Source organism: Vanellus vanellus (genome assembly GCF_965231255.1).
Source record: "Vanellus vanellus genome assembly, chromosome: 16".
Classification (NCBI taxonomy): domain Eukaryota; kingdom Metazoa; phylum Chordata; class Aves; order Charadriiformes; family Charadriidae; genus Vanellus; species Vanellus vanellus.
Genome location: NC_138921.1, coordinates 6,394,067 through 6,406,513, shown reverse-complemented (window position 1 = coordinate 6,406,513; position 12,447 = coordinate 6,394,067). Strand labels below are relative to the sequence as shown.

The following is a 12,447-nucleotide window of genomic DNA, read 5'->3' as shown; positions in this document are numbered from 1 at the left end:
TAACAAACTCTTCACTCCGTGGAGTGGCTCTTTTAATACTGTGCCCAGAAGCCTCACTAAGCAAGAGAGATTCCATTGCTCCACAAACAGCACAAACGTGAATTTTAAAAATAATCACCTGCAGTGCAGGGTGCTGGAAGAACTTCGTTCTCTCCAACTGCTGAAATACGAGCTGAATTAAATCCTCTGCAGAAAAAAATTACACACAATGTATAAAGAAATAAGATCTTTGTTAATCCCTGCAAGTTAGCAGCTGTGTAAACTGAAAACACAGGATCGGCTATTTTTCTTACCAAAACCAGGACTCCACAGTTACTGGAGAAAGTGAATGTGGAAGGTTCAGATGTATGGCATACTTGTGAAACTAAGAGAAAAAGAAGACAGTTTTCACATTGAAATTATCTGCTCCTATTAACAAGTCAGTGCTGCAGAGCTTTCCCAGAGAAGGAGCTGCAGTCCATATAAAAAGAAGCGTTAAGGTCTTTAATCTGGTAGAAGAGTACCTTACCTATCAGTAGACAGAATCAGTACGGAATGTTTCCCTCTCTTACAATTAGACTTAAGAGCAAGTACATGGTATAGTGGCAACCAGGACTTTCATAAGCAACATAAGCAACCAGGAACTTATGACCCCACTTCTGTGACCCGCAGCATGGTCTTCATCTTTTCTTTTTTTTTTTCTTTTTCTTGGAGGACACACATGCTATTGCTACATCTGAAGAAAAAAGGTGTAAAGGAGGTATAAGGTCCTGGTGTAAAGGAGACACTATGCTAGAGAAGCATCCAAGCATAACCTGTCACCTCGAGCCAAACCTCTTGCTTGGTAATCAGGTACATTGCCTAGATTTTGGAGATTCTTCTACTGGGACAAACAGGGATATGTCAGCACTGAAAGAAAGCATGAGTGAAGAAAGCAGAGCTGCAGGAAATTGTGAGTGGGATAATCCACAGTGGACAGGTTCTCCTTCTTCATTAGCAATGACTATGTAGCATGTCTTCAGCCTAGAGTTGTTTCACGTCAGAAGGAACACTGGGTTTCAATGGGACTGAGTTCCCAAGAGTAGCTGGTATTGATGAGACAAAAAAGAGTGGTGCCTCTCCCAGGCAACCCAATCTATATGTCTGAGTGTTTGCTTCTCTCTCCAGGTCTCTGAATACTCCACATTTTCATTCCAAAAGCTGGTAAAAAAGGCTTCACTTTTTGTATTCATTGCTATACAATGTGACACACACTTGCTCTTCTTCATCCTTTGCAGTTTACTGATAAGGAAATACAAAAGCATTGACTAGGAAAATACATCCTATGATCATGCCTGGATTTGGTTTTCATTAATTGAAGAGGCAGGGACAGAGGAGACCCCATCTTCTGGGAGTGTGTTGTTGGGATCAAGGAATATTGTGTCTGGCTCGTTCTGGAAATGAGATCTTCACTACTGACTTGCAGATGCTGCACAATAAAATTTGCAAAAGGACCTGAATATTGAGTGGCAGTTTCTTTCACTGCCCTAAAGCTCCTGCTATTTTATCTTCACACCATTCTCTAAAAATATTTGTAGCAGTGCCAAGAGCTAATACCAAGAGCAGTGGACTTCCCCAACACAGTCATCCTTCCTATGACAATCATCATATTACAAAAAAAAGCTAGACAAAGTTTATAGTTTCAAGGATGGAGGTCATAAGTTACACAATACCACAGTAAAAACCAATATACATTCCTTCTTCTGGTCAAAAATGCAGGGGAAAAAAAAAGAAGAAACATTTAAAGTATTTTGAAAATAAAGGATTAGGTAAGACCTTGATTATTTTAAAAGTCTTTATTTGGTCTGGTCTTTCTCAACCTTACTGGTTCCCAATGAGGAAATTTTTACTGTCTTACAAGACACTAAAAAATCATTTTCTTATACATGTCTTTCTACACTGTGATCTTGTCCAGCATGCCTGACTTTTCCCCTTCTACTAGTAAATACTGTCTGCAAGAGGGAAGCACGGTAAATCATTAACACTGCTATAAACTAGCATGGATTGGGAATAAAGGTTAAAGAAGTACTCGTGAATCTGCAGTGTGTCTATTTGATTTCCAAGATCATACAAGTGCAACACATGGCATCTTTGAAAGCAAAATCCCTCCAAGCCAAGGGTATTGGGTGAGCTAAGTACTGGGTCTGGAATAAGTTCATTCTTGTCTTGTTCAAATCCTAGGTGGAAAGACTTGTCCTGCCCCCTTCTTTAGGAAAATAAATAAGAACTACGCTAGGCATTTAAGTCTTGTGTTTTCCATATCACAGCACTGAACAAAAGTGAGAGGCCAGACAGAAATGAGACAGCAGTATGAGTATTCTGGGAGAAACACAGACAACAAAAGGAAGAGGAACAGCGCTCTGCAGGGACTGTTTGGTCAGCCAGACGTTAAGCTCCGGCCACAGACAGAGTGTTTAAAAACCCCTCCAGAAAAACCCAGAGCTGCCACGTGTGTCCTTCCTTCCAGCAGCCAAGATTCCCAACCTCAGCTCAAAGAATAAATCCTCCTTTCCCCTCTAGTTCATTTAGGCTCATGTGCTCCCTGCCCATGGCCCCACTCTAAGGTGCCTGAAACCTGATGTCTGAGTGCAGCAAAATGGCTAGCTGTTAGTCTGGCAGAACCCCTTTGAGAGGAAAAAGAAAAATAAAAATGAAGTTGCAAGGGACAGTACAGCACAAAAAGGTCTGGGAAGAGAGATATGACATTCAAATTTGAGCCAGGAAACCAAAGAAGTTGAAAGGAAAGAAAAGATAAAATGACAGAATCGGCAAAAGAGAAGGGTAATTATTTCAAAAGTAGCTTTTAGCGTGTCCTGACAGAAAGCAAGAAGTAACACTGGATTGTTCAAGTATCTCATTAGACCTTTCCACTACAGGAGTTGGGAACAGCAAAAGATTACAAGGTTTCAAAGAGCATCTCAGTAAATGCGTGGAAGGAGCAAACATAAAGACACCATCCTGACCAACAAAGTCGCAGGGCTCAACATCACTGAGGCCTGGGAGACACACAAGGAAAGCACCACTGTACCCTTGCTCAGTTCTTATGCTTATGCCTACAGCTGCTATTTGTGACTGATAGCTCTGGGATGCTCTGGTGGACACAGTTCTGGTCTTATCCTAGAAGATAAAGTGTGTGGTGGTGGTAAGAGAGGGCAGGGGACAGCTGGACAATCTGGCTGCAGTCTTCTCTGTGACAGCAAAATCTTTGGCTGAGGGCAGAGCAGTGGCCAGTGTTGAAGTGACTGTTGAGACAGGGGGAATTTGTAAGACACAAGAGAAAACCTAAAGACAGGGAATGAAATACACCACCACAGCTAATGTGGAGGTGATGAAGATTTCAGGGAAAATTAAAATGGCATGGGTAGAAAGAAGAATTCAGCTTGAATTATTTCACTGTATACTGATGTGCAACAAGACACCGGGGCAAAAGATTTGGAGCGAGCATTACTGGGACATCCATCAGGAGAAAGGTCAAGGTGTGACTCAGCAAGCTCGCCCTGTGCTGCAGGGCACACAGCCCAGGGGACACCATGGGGCTGTTGTCAGTCACTGTAACATGAAAAGAGAACTGTAGAAGGAATGCCAGTGCTTCCACTGTGCTCCTGAGCAAAGCTTCTGTTCACTTCAGAACTGCAACCTCACCTTCCAGCCTCCTCTTTTGGCACTAACCATAGACAGTTAAATCTTTGTAGCATAGAGTGAACTATGGTGTATTCAATGTAGTACAAAATGTTATATTTAGTACGTATAAGCCTGAAGGAAGCAAGAATTAAGTTACACTCTTTGTAAATAGTCAAGTCTTTGGTTGATTCAAAATCAAATTATTTAAGGTGAAAAATACTTCTTAAAATCAACTCTCAAACCAGAACAGAATGAGCATCCTGCTCTGGCACACAGCAGGCTGTCTCCATTGTTATAGAGAGGTAAGAGTGAGGCTTCTGAGTGCTTCCAGAAACAGTGTGACCCTCTATAAAGAACTTGGTGTTAACAAAGATATAACACACCAATATTCGGGTACTTCATGTCCCGCAACTGGGAAATTATTCCAATCACTTCAAGCAATTGAAAATCATAGAATCATAGGATTGTTGAGGTCGTAAGGGACCTTTAAGATCATCAAGTCCAACCATTAAAAATTTCATAGTATGTAAGAAAAGAGGGGTTACAGCTCAGCTACAATACAAAGTGGCTTATCTCTGTAGTAGACTGGAGAGGAGGAAAATACACTCTGCCTAAGCTGCTTTTCAGAGAGGCGCTGAAGGAAAGATGGTAGGACCGTCTGACCCCACACACACAACAGGAACACATAGTTGTTTTAGCAGTGTGAATAAAGGGGAGCACTCCCGATACAAGAACGATAAACATTTACCGATGTTGTAATCAGCTTGGCATATCTGGGTCTTAGAATAATTAAACCAGCACGAAGAGTCCCTGGCCAGTGTTGGAGGAGGACACAATCCAGCAAAAGGCACATAGTTAGAATTTAACTTCTGTGTTATGAACCCAACTTCTTATAATCTAAGCATTGAAAACATATCTCTCATCTGACAGACTTGACAAGGGCTCTCAGAGCAGGCAGGTTTTCAAGGGGAAATGGCTGGTTTCCTCTCAGAGCTGGTGAGTATCCAACTTTTTGTCTTCTAGCCCTAGTCACTAACAACAGGGTGATCTTTAAAGATTACAGCAAACCGTCTTTCTTGTAACAAAAATGAGCAACAGAGCACATGTTGGGGACAACACTGATTCAGCAATGAGACAGACTACACAGCATGTCCAGAAAATATATTAAAAATATAAAAGAGTGAGAGGTTTAAAAGAGGGCCTAGGAAACCAGAAAAGAACAGGTATTTTGAGGAAGACAGAGAAAACAGTAGCAATGAAAAAGACAAAACAGAAAAAACCCTCCCACTCTACTGCCCTGCGCTCTCAAGGATATTTGAGGATCCTCATCAGTTTAGAGTGTGACCTGACTAATGCCTGAAGACATATGTGCTTGTGAAGAGTGCTCTAAAATCCAGTGTATATCCCGGAAACACAGCATTTAAATAGAAGTCATTCAAGGAGGGACTTTAAAGATGCAGTTTCCTACGTGGATAATAAAAGTGAAGTGTAAACAAAATAAGTTTTAAGAGGACAGACTTGATTAATCTCTGGAAACTCGTGAACAATGTCTCTTAGGAGGCAACGTTGAAGGAAAAAAGGGATTTAAGAAAGCTGTGGCTTCTTACTAGTACAAAAGCAAACGCAAACTATCTAAACAACACTTTTATAGGGTTTTTTTTATTCACTTCTATGGCTAGCAGAACTAACATAATTAAAGACAGCATCTTTTCAGGCTATTAATAACCAGGAGAGGAACATAAAAGAATCTGCAAATTTGCGTCTTGACAATTTCCTAGCAATTTTGCTTGATTATTAAAAATTCAAAATGGATTTTTGCATTTTAAAGGCTTCTTAATCATAGAAATGTGAAGATACAAGATCTCATAAATCAACTCATGGTCTGAAAGCCAAGCTGGTATCAGGAACTTAGTATGTGTTTCATCATCTTTGACAGGTTCAATACCGGAAGCTACTGTTAATGATTATGGTGCTAGGAATTGGTGGAACCCACCTATCTGGTTTTCAAATGTCTGTGATCAATTATACTTCTCCGGTAAGCAAAGCCTTCATAAAATCACATCTGTAACTGCTCTTCATGGGACTAGTCCTTACATTTTGAAGATGCTCTAAAAACCTGTTAGGTGTTGATATGTGAGTTTATTCCCAGCTCCTTCCAATCCCATACTGTCCACTGTCAAAGGAGTTTAGGAATGTTAGGAGCTGTAGTCCAAAGGCAACTTCCTACAGAATATCAGAAAGGCTGAAAAATCGGAAAAGCAATGCTATTCCTGCTGTGGTCTATAGCTGAATGGAGGGACGATGGAAGTTTTGGTGGCTACTTAAACTATTCTTTTTTCTTTAATAAAACCTCTCTAACATCTCTAAAATGAAAAATTAACAATATGTAGAAGCACCCTCCTTAAAGATTATGCCATGGAGGAAAAGGTTAAAAACTAGCTGGTGGAGTCTCAACCTTCAGTTCAGCCCCTTTCTCTTTCTACCCTCTACTTGAATGCAAGAATATTTGCATTTAACAATATTCAATAAAAGGTCCCAATATTTTGATGTAGGAGAGCCAGGATTCAACAGACTAAAAAGTATAATTAATTTTTGAAATATTCTCTTACACTATTAGGCTGTATGAGAGAAAATATCAGTCCTAATTTGCAAACGAGTCCCATAGCCATGCTTTTAGTAATGACTATTAATCTAAATTTTAAGTTGTACACATAATGAAGAACTATTGTAATTAGTGCCTCAGTGGAATGAAAATCTCTTTTTCTGTCTCAGTACATTCAGAAGTTTATCAATGAAACTTGGCTGGAGCGATATGGTTCTGTGCTACATCAGGAGACACTCACATTATTGTGGTCCTTCATTGTGTCTATATACTGTGTCGGTGGAATGATAGGGTGTCTGTGTAGTGGGTACCTGACTGCAAAATATGGAAAGTAAGTATATTTCCCAATAGCTCACTAATCAGGGCTGCAACAAGGGAAGCAATTAAATGTTACTCACCTACTATAATGGATGTCAGAATTCTCACTGCCCCCTTCTGGTGCAGAATTGACTCTACTCAGCATGTATAACTATACCTAAGTAGATTAGAGTCAAGAGTATGCAACTATTTCTGATTCCCTTTTCACAGTTTTTGGTACCATATGATTCCTATATTTTTTCTGAAATTTTAGTGAAAATTAATCTCTGAAATTTCTTTATTGGGCAATAATGCCCTAGGGAACCCAAAAGCACTGCAGTAGTGCAGAAGGGGATAGATATTCTGTAGGCAAAAGCGCTTTTTTTTTTGCCTCTTTTCTTTTTCCCCTTTTTTTTTTTAATTGATTGCAGCCTTTTGTGCAGGTTCGTTCCTCTGTAAGAATAATCAGAGTTTCAGCAAAGATAAGCAGAAATCCCTCAGGTCACATTCAGAACCCTCTCTTTGAGGGTGGCCATAAAGGACAAAGCCAGAACTCTCTAGCTTGAGGTGGGCGGTGAAGTAAGTTCTCAGTGAAGCTAGATTTCCCTTATTCTGGGGACACATGCAGTGTTTGAGATGGGAACCTTGCCCACAAGAAAGAAGTGAAAAAGACCATTCCTTAGAAGTATTTATCCTGCAGGAATTTCCTTCAGCCTCATGGTGTGGTCACATAATGTTAGCACGGAAAAAAGGAATCTAGCTTCTCCCTTTCCACTCCTCTGCAAAGACATCATGCCTTTTCATAATCAGATATGGTTGTCCTATAAGCAATGGATTTAAACATGGCCATGGCTTGGTCTGTAAATCCAGAGGAGAACAGGCTGACATTAGTCAAAGATTAAAAAGTAAAATATGGATCGCACCCACGTGTGGTTTGCCATTGCAGGAAGAAATGTCTGCTGTTCAACGACGTGGTCTTACTAGTAGCCACGCTGCACATTGGCTTCAGTAGAAGAGCCAAATCGTTTGAGATGATCCTGATTGGGCGCTTCCTCGAGGGCATCGGTGCTGGTAGGACTCCCCACTACTCCATGTTAATGTGACTTCTTTGGGGTGGATACAGAAATCTTCCTGCTGGGAGTACCCGGGCATGCACTGTAGCCCCAGTGGAACAAGGAACAGATTGGGAAAAGGTAAGATGAGCTGTCCTTTGCCATCAAGAGGTCTTGTTGAGAGAGGATCTGATGGATTAGCTAAACATCTTGCTTAAAGTAAAAGGTACATTTTCAGCTTAATATTGTGGAGGATATATAGCAAACAGTTCAGAAGAGAGAGGAGAGAGCTACCTTTAGCTGAAGGTGAAATGAAAAGGGACCTTCTCTCTTGCTTTCTATAGCTTTAGCTCTCTCCTGTCTTCGTTTCAGGAACAAATATGAACGCCCACGTTCAGTATGCTGGAGAGATCTCACCTAAGAAGTTGCGTGGATTTGTAAACGTGACATCCTCTGTGTTTCTTGCACTAGGAAAAGCTGTAGCAAGAATTCTTGGATTACGGTACTTGTGCTACTCTTTCTCGTCCTATTTTCTATTTATTTTTATTCTGTAGAGCAGGAAAGTGTTGTCCTCCCAATACTAGAACAGACATACACTAAGGGTGGGGTTTTACTTTGCTTAACTACAGCTGTCAAAAAGGAAGCATCTACCCCATAACAGTCGCTGAGGTTCCTTTGTCATTGACTGGGGAGAAAAAGGCCCTTCTCTTGAGAGAGGATGAATCCCTCCCTGGAGGTGCTGTCTCTCTGCTGAAGCTAATAAGAAATGATTGTATGTAAACACTCTTAGTAAACTTTTGAGATCTGAAATTTCTTGATAATCTCATGCAGAATTGCAATATTGGTTCAGAGCTGTTGTGGGAATATTCAAACTCCACTGATCTTTAGAAAATATTCAAATTATGAGAAAAATCTCAGTCATGCAGTAGACCTCAAGTATTACTCTGTTTTTCTTTCCCTAGCCTAAACATCTTCTATTTCAATTTATCTTTTCAGGGTCTGTATGTGTATTGTGTCTATTTAGCTAGCCTAGGATCTAGAAAATACCAAACTAGTTATAGGCTGTAATTGTAATGGACTATAAACACACTCTAACATACTTTCATAGAGATCTCTTAGGAACTGAAGACATGTGGAATGTGCTATTGTCCTTCTCTGGGTTGGTGGCATTGATTCAACTGCTCTTTTTGCCATTCTTTCCTGAGTCCCCTCCGTACCTCCTGCTGCAAAAAGGAGACAAGGCTGGTTGTTTGAAAGGTAAAATAAAACTTTAGATCCTTAATTTGTTAAATTGTAACTCTTGGGAAATTGAAGCTAATAGAGGGAATCAGCCTTTCTATTAGCCAACTACAGATTTCTTGATAATTACATGATTAAAGATCTTGTAAAGATCATAGCATTGAATTATATTACTCAAGACTAAAAGGAGTCAGCAGAAATATTTAAGATCTACCACTAAATGCTATAGTAAGTTGAAAGCCATTTTCCAGAGCAATCTCAGCATGTCCCAGGAAGGCATGCTCTAGTTCTTTGCTCAGTGACTGATGGACCAAACCATGGACTGAAATGAAAATGTTGCAAACATCATTAAAAACACAGAACTCAGTGGATCAGATGATGGTGGAGTATGCTTTGTTCTGTCTCTTCTGTAGCCATGAAGCAACTCTGGGGAGAAGGGAATTATCGCACAGAGTTTGATGACATGATGAAGGAAAAGACTGTAACAAAAGGCACCAAAATCATGAATGTCCTAGAGATGCTGAAAGAACCATCCGTATATCCACAGCTGGGTACCATGCTCCTTCTTTTACTGAGTCTACAGCTCTGTGGCCTGAGTGCAGTTGAGTATACCCTATTTCCATGCATAAATCTACTATGAAGTAACCAAAGCATCACAATTGCAACTTGTCACTTTCCTCTGGATCTACATTATTCCTCCTCACACAGCTCACTGCCAGTGAAGCTCTGTGGTATCATCATCACTAGTGTTCTTCCTACCTTTAAGGGAACTTCTGGGGTGGGAATACAAAAGATTCAACTCGGCAGAAGTTCCTGCAAAGGCACTGTTGCGTTCATTCCCCTAGTGGTATTATCAAAGACTCTGTAGGGGAAAGGGATATAAATAATCTAAGGCTTGCTACAACCCACAGATCTATTTATCTAGACTTCCATCTCCATTTTCTTTGTCTTCTGCAGTAGCAGATGGCCAGCTATTGCCATCCAACTTTCATCCCATTTGATAATGGAAATTTACCCATTAAGCCATTTCCTTCCAGTCGTTTCCACATACAAAGTGGCTGAGTCCAATACAGCCCAAGCTAATAGTCATTCCCCTGGATGTCCTTTTTATCACTTGCTTATGGGTCTCTCTCCATAAGCCTTGTTTGCCCCTGTGTACTCTATCGGAGCTTGTTCATTTCAGTTCCCAGCAACGTAGGCAGAGAAGGCACCTCTGCACTCTGCTGACAGAGGAATGCTGCCCAGTCCATTGGGAACCTTGTGGATGAGCAACCTCTGCTTAGCAACTAGAAAAGGGTGACAGAATCAATTGTTTATATGACGATGTATGGTCTGCTATGACTGAGATCTGATTATTTTTTTTCCTCACGCCCTGCCTTGTCCTTTTCCTCTTCCTCTTTACCAAAACAACATCTTTTCCCCATGCCTTACAGGCAATATGCTCCTTTCAACTCCTGTTTTTTCTGGGCTTTCAAATTCCTTTTCTTAATCTCCATAAACTTTTTGATTTTTAACATCTCAAGCAGGTATGTCACGTCCACTAAACCCCGATAATGTACTGTTGCTTTTGCAGCGATGACAAATCTAGGTCAAAGTGATGCTGGATAAGCACATATCACATCTATTGACTATGCTTAATTTTACAAATGTTTCTTATTTCCCAGATCACCTTTTACACCTCAGAAATTTTTCAGACAGCCAACCTGCAGGAAAGCATAATCCCATATGTATCTCTAGGGGTTGCGATCTCTGAGCTCATCTCTATCATCTTCTGTGTAAGTCAGATCTTTCTGGGGCTTTAAGAATTAAAGTACCTGTACATACTTTTACATCTTTCTTCCCATCTTCATTCTCCATAATTTCTTATAAAAATTCTTCTCTTGCTCATGCAGATATAAATGAAATGACATTCAAACATAAATATGTATACTTATTTCCATATATTTGTGTACAAATATATATTCAAATGGAATCATAGCATGCTTCCATTTATTACAGTGTTTATGAAAAAGTAGCTGCAATCCTGGGCAGCAATGGTAATTCATAGGATTAGAGATGCTAGAAGGAACTCAGTAAAATACCAAACCTGGTACCAATAAGATTTGTGCTCTCTAAAGTAAGAAGAACTCAAGAAGCATGTCTGATTTGTTGGACAGCTGACAGCTGGATTTTGCCGTGCTTCCAGTGATATGCAATTTTCTTCTACTTTTCAGAGCTCCATTATTGATCGTTTTGGACGCCGGATACTCCTGTGGGGTGGTTATTTGCTGATGGCATTGATACTGGTGTTGCTTGAAACAAGCCTTCTACTAAGTGTAAGCAAATATCTCTCTGGGGGCACACCTGCATCAGAATTCTTTGTGCAAGACAGCAAATAGTCAGTCTTAGTTTTCATGTCCAAAATAGTAGGTCAGAATATCTTCTGAATACAAACTCATAGCCCCTCTGCAAGGCTTTTTTTTGTCCTGCCTTGGAGTTCACCTTCTTTTAAACGGGCTTTCAAACAGTCAGTGAAAAACAGTTTGTAAAACCACTGGCCTGGCACAGCTTTCCTCCACCTCTCTGTCTGCCTGATCTCTTCAAACCCCACCTGTGTTTTGTTCTGCTGTCCTTTAAATCCCCAGACAAACATCCCTGCTCTCACCTTTCCCATTTGCTATCCCATGCCTCCTGCAGCAGAAGCAGTGTGTACTTACTCATCCAACAACCAATTTCCACCCTTGATACAAGAGATCCAGCTACATAGTGCAGCTCTTTAGCTACTTCCAGTCGGGATGGTGGAAAGCAGTGAGGAACCCAGCGTCGTGGCTTCAGTAGTGCCAGTGTTTTGCACTGCATGGCAATCCCGGTCTCAGCCCACAAACTTTCAGCTTTTTTTCTGGTTCACAGATATCTTCTGTTTCACAAGAGATTTAAATATTTCTCTGAAGTTGTCTAATTCAATAAGATAATTAGGTTAAATCAGTAACAATTTTCCCCATGCTATAATTAGCTACGAATTCATTACTTGTTTTTCAGACCAAGGTGCAGTTCAGCTCACCTCTGTAGCTATGACCCTGGGGACTACTTTTAGCCTTCCACTGTATTCAGTACAGAGACATAAGTAGTTCTAGTGACCATCTGCTACAGAACCCAGTGTCATGGGCTTTTTCATAAATATTGCTTCTGCTATACGTTTTGATTAGCTGTGCTACAGCTATAATATTCAAATTCATTCTCTTCCCTCCTTTTGCCTTTGTCTAGGATCAGTTCCTCTGGATGCGTTACTGCAGTGTTATTCTCATCTTTTTATTCCTTATTGCCTATGGAATAGGACCAGGTGAGTACAACAACAAAAGAAACAACAGGAAACCTTGGACCACAAGGATAAGCACAGGCCATGGATGTATGGAAAGAGAACTAGACTGTGTGAACGTATCTTCAAAAATCACAGCTTAGTTTGGACTGAAATTGGAGAAGATACAATTTTTGATGAATTAATGGCCCAAGAAACAATTTCTTTAACAAATTACTTCAAATGATTCAGACCCTGATGAATCAGGACTCTGTTTCCTCTCACTGGATTGCAGGTTCAAGCCAAAAAAATACTTGTTAATCAAGTTTCTAAGACTTGTTTTG

General features: G+C 40.4%; 1 protein-coding gene across 1 annotated transcript in view; it reads left to right on the top strand.

The window, feature by feature from the left end:
• Positions 1 to 6,426: 6,426 nt before the first annotated feature.
• LOC309678768 (solute carrier family 2, facilitated glucose transporter member 11-like) overlaps positions 6,427 to 12,447 on the top strand; it is a gene marked incomplete at its 3' end in the record, with an annotated part of 40,451 nt that continues 34,430 nt past the window's right edge. The window contains exon 1 of the mRNA XM_082491918.1: positions 6,427 to 6,572. Within this exon, the coding sequence (XP_082348044.1) occupies positions 6,526 to 6,572 (47 nt within the window). The 5' untranslated portion in view covers positions 6,427 to 6,525. The remainder of the gene's footprint in view (positions 6,573 to 12,447) is intronic.